Source organism: Gorilla gorilla, chromosome 10, assembly GCF_029281585.2.
Source record: "Gorilla gorilla gorilla isolate KB3781 chromosome 10, NHGRI_mGorGor1-v2.1_pri, whole genome shotgun sequence".
NCBI classification, from domain to species: Eukaryota; Metazoa; Chordata; class Mammalia; order Primates; family Hominidae; genus Gorilla; species Gorilla gorilla.
The window spans coordinates 140,395,200-140,409,416 of record NC_073234.2 but is presented as its reverse complement, the minus strand read 5'-3'; the positions used below and the strand labels follow the sequence as shown (position 1 = coordinate 140,409,416).

At 51.0% G+C, this 14,217-nt stretch overlaps 1 protein-coding gene and 1 non-coding gene across 4 annotated transcripts in view; one reads left to right on the top strand and one right to left on the bottom strand.

The window, feature by feature from the left end:
• DHX37 (DEAH-box helicase 37) overlaps positions 1 to 4,620 on the top strand; it is a 46,127-nt gene extending 41,507 nt beyond the window's left edge. For 2 of the 3 annotated variants that reach the window (XM_055358384.2, XM_019039073.3), the window contains exons 22-26: positions 644 to 758; positions 898 to 1,035; positions 1,205 to 1,299; positions 1,389 to 1,462; positions 3,263 to 3,515. In XM_055358384.2, the coding sequence (XP_055214359.1) occupies positions 644 to 758; positions 898 to 1,035; positions 1,205 to 1,299; positions 1,389 to 1,462; positions 3,263 to 3,500 (660 nt within the window). In that variant the 3' untranslated portion in view covers positions 3,501 to 3,515. Of the gene's footprint in view, positions 1 to 643; positions 759 to 897; positions 1,036 to 1,204; positions 1,300 to 1,388; positions 1,463 to 3,262; positions 3,516 to 3,556 lie in introns of those variants that run through there. The other variant, XM_004054143.4, reaches the window with a different exon arrangement.
• Positions 4,621 to 11,424: 6,804 nt separating this feature from the next.
• On the bottom strand, positions 11,425 to 11,496 carry TRNAA-UGC (transfer RNA alanine (anticodon UGC)). Its single transcript has one exon. It is a non-coding gene; the product is annotated as a tRNA-Ala (tRNA).
• Between the last annotated feature and the right edge of the window lie 2,721 nt (positions 11,497 to 14,217).

Sequence of the window (14,217 nt, the reverse complement as noted above, 5' to 3'; positions counted from 1 at the left end):
TCATGATCCTGCTTTCCATCTGTGGATCTGCCTGTTCTGGACATTTGGCATGAGTGGAATCTTAACATACATGGCTTTTCATGTCTGGCCTCTTTCACTTGGTGTGATGCTTTCAAGCCCCATCCACGCCATGGCAGGTGTCGGTGCTTCCTTTTTTTTTTTTTTTGAGAAGGAGTTTTGCTCTTGTTGCCCAAGCCGGAGTGCAATGGCGTGATCTCAGCTCACTGCAACCTCCACCTCCCGGGTTCAAGCAATTCTCCTGCCTCAGCCTCCCGAGTAGCTGGGATTACAGGTGTGTGCCACCATGCCCAGTTAATTTTTTGTATTTTTAGTAGAAATGGGGTTTCACCAACATGGTGAAACCAGCCAGGCTGGTCTCGAACTCTTGACCTCAGATGATCCACCCGCCTCGGCCTCCCAAAGTGTTGGGATTACAGGTGTGAGCCACCGCACCCGGCACTTCCTTCCTTTTCACGGCTGGATCAGACTCCAGCGTGTGGATGGGCCGCAGTTCCCGGCAGATGGAGCACTCTCCCACTTTTGTGGCTGGAGTGGATAGTCAGATTCTTCTCCTGGGTTGAAAGTATGCAGAGCCCCTGGGCGTGGGTTCTTCCCTGACCACATCACTCTCCATTCTCTGCAGACCCCTCTCCTCGACGACCCTGTCTTCATCCACCCCAGCTCCGTCCTTTTCAAAGAGCTCCCCGAGTTTGTGGTCTACCAGGAAATCGTGGAGACCACTAAGATGTACATGAAAGGTGCCGAGGCCTGCGGACAGCCCCTTGTCCCCCGATGGTGGAGCTAATGGGGGTGTGGCTGGGACCCTGGGGCAGAGGCATGGCAGCCCCTCCCACGGAGGGTGCCGCTGTAACCCCAGCTTCCTCCCCCGGCCCCCAGGCATCTCTAGCGTGGAGGTCCAGTGGATCCCGGCCCTGCTGCCCTCTTACTGCCAGTTTGACAAGCCCCTGGAGGAGCCAGCCCCTACCTACTGCCCCGAGCGGGGGCGGGTGCTGTGTCACCGGGCCAGTGTGTTCTGTGAGTTGGGGCAGTGTCCTGGGCAACCTGAGCCTCCTGCAGCCGTGGGCTTCTCGGACACACGGTCCCGTCCCCTGCCCCCGGACGTGTGTGTCTCGGGTGGGGCAGGGATGGGACTCAGGAGGGCAGCTGCAGGAGGGTCCCTGTCTCACTGGCTCCCACCCTCTAGATCGCGTGGGCTGGCCGCTCCCCGCCATCGAGGTAGATTTTCCAGAGGGGATTGACCGCTACAAGCACTTTGCCCGGTTCCTGCTGGAAGGGCAGGTAGGTGGCACAGCGGCTCCAGACCCTCATCTCGGGTACCGTGGGCAGCAGCAGCCCGGGCCTCACCCCTTCCTGTGGTCTCTCATCAGGTCTTCCGCAAGCTGGCCTCATACCAGAGCTGTCTGCTGTCCAGCCCCGGCACCATGCTGAAGACGTGGGCCAGGTACTGCCTTCGGTGGGAGCCTCGCAGTGGGCAGGAGGGGTCCGAGGCCTGAATGACCTCCCCGGGGCTGCCGGGACAAAGCACCACACACAGGGAGGCTTAAAACATCAGAAGTCTGTGCTCAGGTCTGAAGGCTCTGCAGGGCCACGGTCTGTGCAGCGGCTCTCGGGGAGGGTCCGTCTTGCCTCTGTCGGCCTGCTGGGCTTGTGGCCACATCACTCCAGTCTCCGCCTCCATCTTCACGTGGCCATCTCTCTGTGTGTCTTTAGTCTCCCTCCCTGTGTTCTCCTTATAAGGACACCGGTTATTGTATTCAGGGCCCACCCTACTCCAGGATGACCTCTCCATAACTCATGACATTTGCAGTGACCCTCTTTCCATATAAGGTCACACGCTGATGTTCTGGGTGGACATGAATCTGGGATAGGGGAGACGCTGGGCAGCTCCCACAGAGCCGCCAGGTGTCAGTGGGAGGCATCCTGCCCTCCTGGCCCTGGGGACTTCCTCCCAGCTGAGCAGACCCCTGCCCCATCCTGCCCACCACCTCTGCTTCAGGGCTCACCCTTGCCCTCTGCCTCCTGCTTCTGCTCTCTTCCTGCCTGTGGTCCAGACCCACAGACACCTCCCCCTTCCTGGGGCTGGTGGGGCGTATGGTGCAGGGGCTTGGGGCACTGGAGGCAGGCCTGAAGGTGCAGGCAGGTGCCAGGGACTCGAGATGGGGCGTGGGGCACAGCACCCGCTGCTGGGCTGTCAGGAGCTGTGTCAGTCACTCAGCTCACGTTTTCCAGTGTGGCCCTGTCCCAGGCATGTTCTCAGGGCTGAGATAAAGACACGATCTCTGTCCCACAGCGGCGTTGCTCGGCCCCAGAGGGACAGAGCAGGACATGAGTGAGGCCTCGGTGGGCAGGGGGTGGAGTGCGACTGGGCTGGTCGGGGAGAGCCTCACTGGGCAGATTCAAAGGAGCCAGGGCTGCAGCTGGGCACAAATCTGGAGGAAGGTTCTAGATGAGACAAGTTGCATGCACAGAGCAGCCTTGGTGGGCAAGGAATGTGGACCAGAGGCAGCCAGGGTGGATGGGAGGAGGTGGGATCTAGAGCCTTCTGTCCCGGGATGATTAGGGGAAGGGGACCCTTTGCCTTCTCTTTTATTTTATTATTATTATTTATTTTTTAGAAGGCCTGTCTAGAGAATTATGTTTTTTTGCTTTTGAGTTTTGTTTGTTTGCTTGTTTGAGACAGAGTTTTGTTCTTGTTGCCCAGGCTGTAGTGCAATGGCGTGATCTTGGCTCACTGCAGCCTCTGCCTCTTGGGTTCAAGTGATTCTCCTGCCTCAGCCTCCTGAGTAGCTGGGATTACAGGTGACCGCCACCATGCCCAGCAAATATTCTTGGATTTTTAGTAGAGCTAGGGTTTCACCATGTTAGCCAGGCTGGTCTCAAACTCCTGGCCTCAGGTGATCCACCTGCCTCAGCTTCCCAAAGTGCTGGGATTACAGGCGTGAGCCACCACGCTCAGCCAGTTTGTTTGTTTTTGAGACAAGTTCTTGCCCTGTTGCCCAGGCTGGAGTGCAGTGGTGCAGTCATGGCTCACTGCAGCCTCCAACTCCCAGGCTCAAGGGATCCTCCTACTTCAGTCTCCTGAGTAACTGGGGCTACAGGTGCGTGTCACCATGCCCAGCCAGCTCTTCACCCTCCTGGGTGGGGCTGGTGGGGTGGTGATGCCTGCCCTGTTTTCGGGCCCCCAGCAGCAGCCGGTCTGTGCCCTGGCTGCCTGCCACCAACCTGCATTCCTGCCCCACAGGCTGCAGCCCCGTACGGAGAGCCTTCTGCGAGCCCTGGTTGCAGAGAAGGCTGACTGCCATGAAGCCTTGCTGGCTGCTTGGAAGAAAAACCCCAAATGTGAGTTTGACCAGGGCCAGGGGGTGGGAGTGGACAGGATGGGGTCACTGAGGCAGGGGCTTTGTGCTTTGTGCACCGTCAGCCCTGGCTTGGCAGAAGGATCTGGCCCCACGGCTGCTGGCCAGCTTTTTGCCACCTGAGGAGAGTCCCTGGGCCCAGGGTCACCCTGACACTGTCCTCCTTCCCTCCCCTGCAGACCTGCTGGCTGAGTACTGTGAGTGGCTTCCACAGGCCATGCACCCCGATATCGAGAAAGCCTGGCCCCCCACCACTGTCCACTGACCGGAAACCTGGCTGCAGGGCCGAGGACTGGTTTGGGGACTGGAGGGCTGGCAGCAGCCTGTCACCCTGCGACCGTGACCACCTGGCATGGGCTTCGTGGCCTGCTCTCAGGAAGTGGGTCAAGCCCTGGGAACCCTCATCCATGAGAGCTCGATCCCATATGGAGGGTGCTGCTGCCCGTGCCATCTGGCCCGGGGGTGATTTTTGAACTGTTTATTATATGGTGGATGATGATTTCATCTCACGTGCTGGACGCTGTTCTGTTCAGTGTGCTCTTTGGACTACGTTAGTCCCCTGTGGAGCAGCAGGGCTGGAGATCTCTGCAGTCCCTTCCCCGCCCGCCCTGCCAGAAGGCCGAGGAGGCACGTGGAGGGCCTCCTTCCTGCAATTCTTCCCTCTCCAGAGTCAGGGAGGGCTGCCCAGCCCTGGCCTCACAGCCGTCCCAGATGTTAGGTGAGCCACCGAGCTCTGTGTTGACCTTGAGGGGCCTGGCTGGGGGCCCCCAGGCTCCATGCCTTCTTGGGAGGGTGGCCGCCAACACCTTTCCTGTGTTACGGCAGCAGGGAGTGGGCATCTCATCTGCCTGTGGTCAGCTCTCAGACGGCAGGGAGCGGAGCTGACGTTGGCTGTGCTTGGTCACCGCTGCCATGCCGCAGAGGATGTGCCTAACTGGGCTGGGGCCACACGACTATTATGTCGGCCTTGAACGGGGACTGCAGAGCCCTCAGTTTGTCTCCCTTGTTCCTCTGTGGCTGAGGTGGGAGGGGGAGGGTGGGGTAGGTCCCCCAGCAAGAAAGAGGGACAGGAGCACCCCAGGCAGGACCAAGGAGTCGGGAGGCCCCTGCCCTTCTGTCCTCCATGGTGAGGGCACAGATGTCTCCCCAGAGCCCAGCGCTGGCAGAATGGATTCTGCTCCTGGCTTTGCTTCTGCGGCTTCGGTGGAGACAGTTATGGAATAAAATGTTCCTTGCACCCAGATTGTGTTGTGGAATGCACTTGGGGAAGGACACCCAGGTGGCCAGTGTGCTGTCCCGGGACGTGGCCTGATGGCCGACCTGCCTTCCCAGCACTGCTGTCTGCTTTAAGGAGGCCTCTCCTCACTGGGTTTACTTACCTCCCTGGCTGCTCTCAAAGCCCAAGCAGCAACCTCTCCCCACCTGCCCCAGAGCCGAGATGGCAGCCCGGCCCTTCTCACTCTATGTTCCTCCCCAGGAGCCCAAGGCAGGGCCATGAGCCAGGGCAGCCTGCAGACACGTTTCGCTTGACCCGCCCAGTGATTGAGGAGGACTTGAATTCCTCACTAACATGTAGAATTGGGCTGTTTCCCACTCGAAAGTACTGACCTCCAGCTTTTCTAAAATCCCACCGCACATGGGCTGGCAATTCTGAGATGAAAGCAGAAGCCGTCATTCCCACCAGTGTCTCAGGCGCCAGGGCAGCCTCCTCAGGGACGTCCCTGCCTCCCCATTGCACTCCACAACCACAGCGGAGCATCCACAGTTGTAATTAGGCAATTCTTCTTAAAAAATGTTATATAATTAACACACCATAAAATTCCCCATTTTAAGGTATACAGTTGCTTTTAGTATATCACAGTTGTGCAACCGTTACCATGACCTGATTCCAGAGCATTTTTATAGCTCTAAAAAGATACCCTGTACCCATCAGCAGTCTGCCCCTATTTCTCCCAGTTCCCCAGCTCCAAGCCCCACGAATCCACTTTCTGTCTCTGGATTTGCCTGTTCTGGACATTTATCTCTTTTGTTGCTTTTGTTTGTTTGTTTGTTTGTTTGAGACGGAGTCTCACTCTGTTACCAGGCTGGACTGCAGTGGCGCAATCTCGGCTCACTGCAACCTCTGCCTCCCGGGTTCAAGCGATTCTTCTGCTTCAGCCTCCCGAGTAGCTGGGACTATAGGCACATGCCACCACACCCAGCTAATTTTTGTATTTTTAGTAGAGACGGGGTTTCACCATGTTGGCCAGGATGGTCTCGAGCTCTTGACCTTGTGATCCACCTGCCTCCGCCTCCCAAAGTGCCGGGATTACAGGTGTGAGCCACCGCGCCTGGCTCGTTGCTTGTTTTTTCAAGAGGATCTTATTCTGTCATTCAGGCTGGAGTGCAGTGGTGCGATCCTAGATCACTGCAGCCTCCATCTCCTGGGTTCAAGTGATCCTCCTACCTCCCAAATAGCTGGGACTACAGGCACACTCCACCATACTGGGCTAAAATTTTTAGTAGCGACAGCTCTTGCTATGTTGCCCAGGCTGGTCTTGAGCTCCTGAAGTACTTCATTCCTTCCTATGGCTGGATAATACCCCATTGTATGGATAGACCATATTTTTATTTGTTTCCATCTTTTGGCTATTGTGAATAGAGCTGCTGTGAACATTTATGTACAGGTTTTTGTTTGTGTGGATGTATATTTTCCATTCTCTTGGGTATATACCTAGGAGTGAAAAAAAAAAAAAACCAAGAGCACCATTGCCTGGCCAATGTCATTTAGCTTTTCTTTTTTTTTTTTTTTTGAGACAAAGTCTCAAAAAAAAAAAACTTTCATCCAATTTGATTAATTTCTGCGTATATGGTATGGTCAGGTGGTCAACATTCTTTTTGCATGTGGCTCTCAGTCCCATCGCCATTTGTCAAAGAGGCGGTTCTTTCCCCCGCCGAATGGTCTTGCGACCCTAAAAGACCCTCCCTACTGTCTCTAAAAGAGACATTATCTGTCACCCAGGCTGGAGTGCAGTGGCACAATCATAGCTCACTGCAACCTCGACCACACAGGATCAAGCAATCCTCCCATCTCAACCTCCTGAGGAGCTGGGACTACAGGTGCACGCCATCACACCGAGCTAATTTTAAAATTTGTGGTAGAAAGGGTTTCACTATATTGCCCAGGCTGGTCTTTTTTGGAGATAAAGTCTCAACTCTCACCCAGCTGGAGTGCAGTGGCACTATCTCAGCTCCCGGGTTCAAGTGATTCTCCTGCCTCAGCCTCCTGAGTAGCTGGGGCTACTGGCGCCCACCACCATGCCCAGCTAATTTTTGGTAGAGACAGGGTTTCACCATGTTGCCCAGGGTGGTCTCGAACTCCTGAGCTCAGGCAATCCACCTGCCTCAGCCTTCCAAAGTGCTAGGATTACAGGTGTGAGCCATTGTGTCCAGTCCCTGGATGGTCTTGAACTCCGTAGCTCAAGCAATCCTCCTGCATTGGCCTCCCAAAGTGCGGGAATTGCAGGCGTGAGCCACTGCACCTGGCCTGGCCCGTCCTTTTTATCAGCTGCAGAACATTTCACACTAGGTAGCGCTACCATTGTTTTTAAAATCAGTCCCAGCAATGGGTACTTCCTAACCTTGCTATAATGAGCAAAGATGTGTTGAGCATCTTTATAGACAAGTCATTTCATACCTGGGTGTATATCCACAAGACAAATGCCAAGAAGTGGGATTGCCAGGTCGAGAGACTTGGGGATTCTTCCCTTTGAAAAATGGTTAGGTGGCCGAGCGTGGTGGCTTACACCTGTAATCCCAGCATTTTGGGAGGCGAAGGTGGGTGGATCATTTTAGGTCACAAGTTCGAGGCCAGCCTGACCAACATGGTGAAACCCCATCTCTACTAAAAATACAAAAATTAGCCAGGCGTGGTGGTGGGTGCCTGTAATCCCAGCTACTCAGGAGGCTGAGGCAGATCCAGCCTGGCGACAGAGCGAGATTCCATCTCAAAAAAAAAAAAAAAAAAGAAATGGATGAACACTTCCGCAGGCAAGCACTGCCTTTTTCTTGCTTTCCTGGATGACGAGTGAAACTCCATCTCAAAAAAAAGATAAAAGAGAAATGGTTAGGTTGTCCTTCATGGAAATCGTGTCCCAGATCAGATCACGTCACCAGCCTGCTTTATTTTTTGTTCGTTTTCTTTTTTTTTTTTTCTTTGAGACAGAGTTTCGCTCTTGTTGCCCAAGCAGGAGTGCAATGATGTGAGCTCAGCTCACTGCAACCTCCACCTCCCAGGTTCAAGTGATTCTCCTGCCTCAGCCTCTCGAGTATCTAGGATTATAGGTGAGCGCCACCACACCCAGCTAATTTTTTGTATTTTTAGTAGAAACAGGGTTTCACCATGTTAGCCAGGCTTGTCTCGAACTCCTGACCTCAGGTGATATGCCCGCCTGGGCCTCCTAAAGTGCTGGGATTACAAGCGTGAACTACCACGCCCGGCCACTGCCCTGCTTTAAAGCCCTATGAAGAGTCCCCATTACCCAAGGGATCAAGGCCAACTCAAACGTGGCCTCTGAGACTGGACCTGCACAGACACTCCACTCACACCACACCCAAGGGCCAACCTGCTCTCCTTCCACCTTCCCCGAAGCAGCCCTGTTGGCCTCCGCAGGTGCTGTTCCCTCTCCTGTGGTGCTCTGAGCCTAACTCCTGCTCCCTCTGGTTTCTCATCTTCAGAGGCAAGCCCCTCTAGACGCCTCCCCAGGGAGGGTGGCCTGCCTGTCACCCACTCTGGACAGCAAGCCCAGTGACAGCAGATCTTCTGTCTTGCTTACCATCCTGGGTCCCCAAAACATGGTAGGGCAAATGTTAAAAAGTAAATTGCAATGAATATTTGTAAGAACACTGGAAAAAGCTTTCAAAATTAAACAAGGCCAGGCATGGTGGCTCATGCCTATAATCCCAGCACTTTGGGAGGCCAAGGCAGGCAGATCGCTTGAAGCCAGGAGTTCAGGACCAGCCTGGCCAACGTGGTGAAACCCTGTCTCTACTAAAAATACAAAAATTAGCCAGTGTGGTGGCAGGCGCCTGTAATCCCAGCTACTTGGGAGGCTGAGGCAGAAGAATCACTTGAACCCGGAAGACAGATGTTGCAGTGAGCCAAGATCGTGCCACTGCACTCCAGCCTGGGCGACAGAGTGAGACCCTATCTCTCTCAAAAAACAAAGCAAAACAAACAAAAACAAAGTTAAACAAACTTCCCAGAAACTAAAGGAAAGGGGAGACATTTTACCTTATCGAAATCTTACATTGACATGGTAAATTGTATAAACAAAGTTAGAAGATGAAAGAATAGATGAAAAATACTGCAAAACATGATAAACAGCGTCATACTATTGGATGAGCTATTGCAATTTGGTGAGAAAAACACAACGGGCAAAGGCCATGAAAAAATTAGTTGCTACATCTAGGCCGGGCGTGGTGGTTCATGCATGCCTGTAATCCCAGCACTTTGGGAGGCCGAGGCTGGCGGATCACAAGGTCAGACAAGATCAGGAGTTCGAGACCAGCCTGGCCAACATGGTGAAACCCCATCTCTACTAAAAATGCAAAAATTAGCCAGGCGTGGTGGCAAGCGCCTGTAATCCCAGCTACTCGGGAGGCTGAGGCAGGAGAATCACTTGAAACCAGAAGGCAGAGGTTGCAGTGAGCCGAGATTGTGCCACTGCACTCCAGCCTGGGCAACAAGAGCAAAACTGTATCTCAAAAAAACAAACAAAAAAAAAAAAAACTGCATCTAAGGTCGAGTGCGGTGGCTCACACCTATAATCCCAGCACTTTGGGAGGCCGAGGCAAATAAATCACCTGAGGCCAGGAGTTCGAGACCAACCTGGCCAACATGGCCAAACACCGTCTTGAATGAAAAAATACAAAAATTAGCCAGGCGTGGTGGCGCGCACCGGTAATACCAGCTACTCGAGGGCCTGAGGGATGAGAATCATTTGAACCCAGGAAGTGGAGGTTGTGGAGATTTGAGATCACACAACTGCACTCCAGCCTGGATGACAGAGTGAGATTCCCATCTGGAAAAAAAAAACACAAAAACCTGCATCTGCATGGCTGGTAGATACCTGAAAACATGCACACCCTAGAAAGTAGGCAGGAAAAAAGCAAAGAAATAATTCAGTTCTACTTCCTACCCAACAGATTGGAAAAATTAATAATCATGGCCACACCCAGTGCTGAGAATATAAGGAAAAGAGCACCTTCATACATTGTTATTGAATATGTAAGTTGCCACAGCCTTTAGAAAAAATCTAGCAATATTTATTGTTTTTATTTATTTTTTTTTCTGAGACAGAGTCTTGCTCTGTTGCCCAGGCTGGAGTGTAGTGGTGCAATCTCTGCTCACTGCAACCTCTGCCTCCTGGGTTCAAGTGATTCTCCTGCCTCAGCCTCCTGAGTAGCTGAGACTACAAGTGTGTGCCACCACACCCAGCTAATTTTTTTGTATTTTTATTAGAGATGAAGTTTCACCATGTTGGCCAGGCTGGTCTCAAACTCCTGGCCTCAGGTGATCTGCCCACCTCGCCCTTCCAAAGGGCTGGGATTACAAGTGTGAGCCACCATGCCTGGCCCAAAATCTAGCAATATTTAAAATAAACCAGGCATGGTGTTTATGCGTGTAATCCCAGCACTTTGGAAGGCTGAGGTGAGAGGATCACTTGAGGCCAGATGTTCGAGACCAGCCTGGACAACATAGCGAGACCCCTGTCTCTACAAAAAAGAAAAGAAAAGAAAAGAAAAATATTTGCTGGAGGTGGTGAAGTATATCTGTAGTCTCAGCTTTTGGGGAGGCTGGGAGGTCTCTTAAGCCAAGGATTTCGAGGCTGCAGTGAGCTATGATCGCACCACTGCATTCCAGCCTGGGCGACAGAGAAGTACGTTTTTAAAAGTATCCATGCCCTTTGACCCTGCATTGCTCCCTGTGGACATCTGCCCCATCGAGGTACCGGCGCCAGAAGGCAAGGAAAACGCATGCAGCAGATCACTGACTATAAGACTTCAAGTGAGAGGAAACAAAATTACCCGAATCACTAGGAGGAATGGTAATAAAGCGTGCTACCCCTCCGTTAGGAAATACTATGCAACGACGTCCAGCATTTGTCCTGAACTCCATCAGGCTCGCACTTCCTCTGCGGCACCCCTGGAGGAAGTCTCCAGCAGCTTCCTGGGCGGTGGCTGCACCTCCTTCCCGATCTCCCCACATCCACCCACGCCCAGGGTGTGTTCTCCGCATGGCAGCCAGAGGGAGCCTTTTCAAACCTGAATCTGGTCGCGTTCCCCTGCGTCAGGCCTTCCAGTGTCTTCAAAGATAAAAGTTCATCCTCATTCACTAAGCTCCACGGCATGGCTTTCTTCCTGCCCCTTCAACACTGAGCGCCCTTCCTCCAGCCTTAGGGCCTTGGCACCCGCCGTTTCCTTCGCTGGAAGCACTGTTTCTGCAGAGGTCTCCCCTGGCAGCTAATCTAAAGCAACCCCCACTCCTGCACCCCAGAGTTTCCATCTCATCGCTATTATTGTCTTCATAAAACGTATCGCTACTTGCTTATTGTTAAGTCTCCAGGACTAGACTATAAAGTCCAAAAAGGCTGAGAAAGCTTGCCTGGCCTGTCTTATCCAGGGATACCAGGGGACGTACACTTTACCCGGCACACAGTAGGTGCTCAGTGCATGCACGGAACCTGACATGAGGCCCTCAGGAGTTAATGAATGGTCAGTTGCAGAACCTTTCTAAGGAATCCATGTTTTTCTATCTGCTTGATGAAACAAATAACTGGGAGTATTCGTTTCAAGTGGCAGATTCCCGGCCCCGTCACTGACCTACTGAACGCGAATCTCCGGTGGAGGGGCCCAGGGCATTTGTGATCAGGGGCAGGGAAACGTGCTGGCGCAGCCCCTTCCAAGGGAGTTTTCTTCGCAGGCAGGTTGTTGAGGGTTGCCTGAGTCCTTCTCCAAGTTTTTCTAACCATGTGACTGTAATTTGCCCGAAAAAGGCGGAAAACCCTGGAGATGCCGGGGATTGAACCCGGGGCCTCATACATGCAAAGCATGCGCTCTACCGCTGAGCTACATCCCCTTATCCTTGTGTTGGTGTTTTCTGGGGATGGTGATACAGGAAGTACCCTTTGCTCTGCTAGTTCAGGTGCCTTAGCTTCGGAACGTGCAGTGCCTCCAGCCACTCAAAGGGGCCTCTACCCGCCTTGGATAAGCCCAGCAGCCAGGGCGCCCGGCGCGGAGTCTGGATGGCCCAGAAAGGTTAGGAACGACAGCGAGAGAATGGTATGGACATAAGAAGGGAGCTGCAGAAAACCCAGTATGGCTTGTTCTCGTTAGTATAGTGGTGAGTATCCCCGCCTGTCACGCGGGAGACCGGGGTTCGATTCCCCGACGGGGAGGCCAAGTACCTTAATATTTTGAAATACAGAGGAGAGACCTTGCTGGCGATGCTTTTCAGTGTTCCAAAATATACAGAGTAGGTATACGAGGATGTGCACGTCGCAGGTGTGCCTGCAACACTGAATTAGGGCCCTTACGAGGGGTTCCTTCTCCTCCAAGGAGAGCTGGAGGGAAGAAAAAATAGGGTGCTCGGCAGTGTGCACAATAGATTCATTTTTATGTCAAAAAATTATAGATATGCACACAAATGTGTGAGTATATTAATGTTTCTGCTTGGCATCACGGTAACAACAGCAGCCGGAGCAGCAGCCAACAATATACAGTTCTTAATATGTGCGGGGCGGTATTGGTAAGCGCTTTAGTGTTCACGCATTACATCCTCAAGGATCCTACCAACGAGCCGTTTTCTCCACATCAAACTGATGAAATACAGGCACAGACAGAGGCTGCGTGGCCCGCCCGCGGTCACATCAGTCACGATCAACTGTAGACATAGGGGGCCTTTGGGGAGAAGGACTCGGGTGGTGGGTGGGAGGAGTGACTTTTTGACTTTCCATTTCTGTACCTTTCTGGACTTTTGGAATTCTATTTTTTTCTCCCTTCTTTTCTTTCCTCTCTTATTCGATTTTTATCAAAATGATACGTCTAATTTTTAAAAGTCAGATACAACTGCTGTTGAAAATAAATACTTATTCCCCGATGACGCAGAGAAGAATTAGCAATTAGACAAAAAGTTTCCTCAGCAAGGCGATTTTGACTTTCTCGGAAAGGGTGGTGCCCGTCCAATTCTGCCATGAGCATACATAAAGTAAAAAAGACAGAAGAATATTTATTCCTTATGCATGAGGTCCCTATTGCTGTGTTTTGACTTCATTGGCTGCAGCCAGACCTCACAATTTAAACTAAAACCCGATTAGCTAACAGTTCAAAAAATTTTTAAATAGGTAAAAGCAGTGAGGAACACAGGAAAAAAGGATGTTCCTTACGAAAGGACTTAGAAAAGTAATAATATTCCTAAATAAGGAAGAGTGTAGGCTGCAAGCTGGGACATGCCTGGGCACGTCCAGCACGAATATTTTGACAAAGGTACAAGGACATAGAATGTACTACGTGCCTGTGAGCATGTTTAACACAGATACCGAAGTCAGAGTGTGCTTATTCTGTTACATTTGCTACCTAAGGCTTAACAGAGAGTTATTACTATAAAATAAGAAACTTGAAGAAAGTTAGTTCTGAGAAAAGATATCAATAACATTTATGATTTAAAGGGGAAGCTTTGAAGAGGAACTTTTGCTTTCTACATTTCCTTCCCTTTTAATTTTTATAATTTTTCCTTTTTAAACTGTTTTAGCATGTTTTGGCTTAATTGTTCTACTTGAGCTTTTAAGAGGAGAAATCTCTTAGAATAAGGTGGAGGAGAGTTAAGATAGGTTTTAGTAGTTTTGGTAAGAACTGTCGTTATTAATTTTGTCATTAGCTTCCGGAGGCATGGTATAACATCCGAGAAGGAGAAGTGTACCTATTACGGTAGTAATAGAAGTGAGAATTGAGGTTATAGTTTCCTTCCGTTGACCAAACCATCGTCCTAGCCAATTTGAAATAGGGTTATTAATTCTAGAATTTCTAGTAAGCTCTTTAGATAAAGCAGTGAGACCTTGTAAGGTTCTGGTTATACTTCTGTTAGGAGTTGTGTTATTTGGGATGAAGTTTGTACACAACATTGGGTTTTAATTATAACACAAACACCACCTTTCTCGGCTAATACTACATTTAAAGCCATTTTATTTTCCTAAGCCATTTTAGTAGTGGATCCTAACTGTTCTGCTATTCCTTTAATAGCATCTTTAAGTATAGTTAATAAATTGTTGTTGATAGTAATAAATATAGTTTATCCAATTTACATTCTTCTTAATTGTTATTTGTGGGAGAAGGGATTTGAACCTCACAGCTATCTGATTTCTAGCTTTGAATTTATCTGATATACCTCGTGGAACGTCAGTTGTATCTAAATAAACATGGGGGTCAAAGGACCTAAGAGAGGCTTCTCTTGTTTTACGATGTCATGTTTTTTTGTTTGTTTGTTTTTCTGGTTGATGAAATGCCAGGGTAAAAGGGATAGCTAACTGAACTAGAGCACAAGTACCGCTCCAATTATTTGGCAAAGTGTCCAGTAAAGGTTCTCCACAATACCACCATACACCCACTCGGGGATGAATAAGGGCTGACTGATGGGTCAGCTCTTGGAAGTGGCTGACCTCACTGCATTCTGTTAAGTTTCTTTCTTTTCTTTTTTTCCTCTTTTTGAGAGGGAGTCTAGCACTGTCGCCCAGTCTGGAGTGCAGTGGCGCGATCTCAGCTCACTACAAGCTCCACCTCCCAGGTTCACGCCATTCTCCTGGCT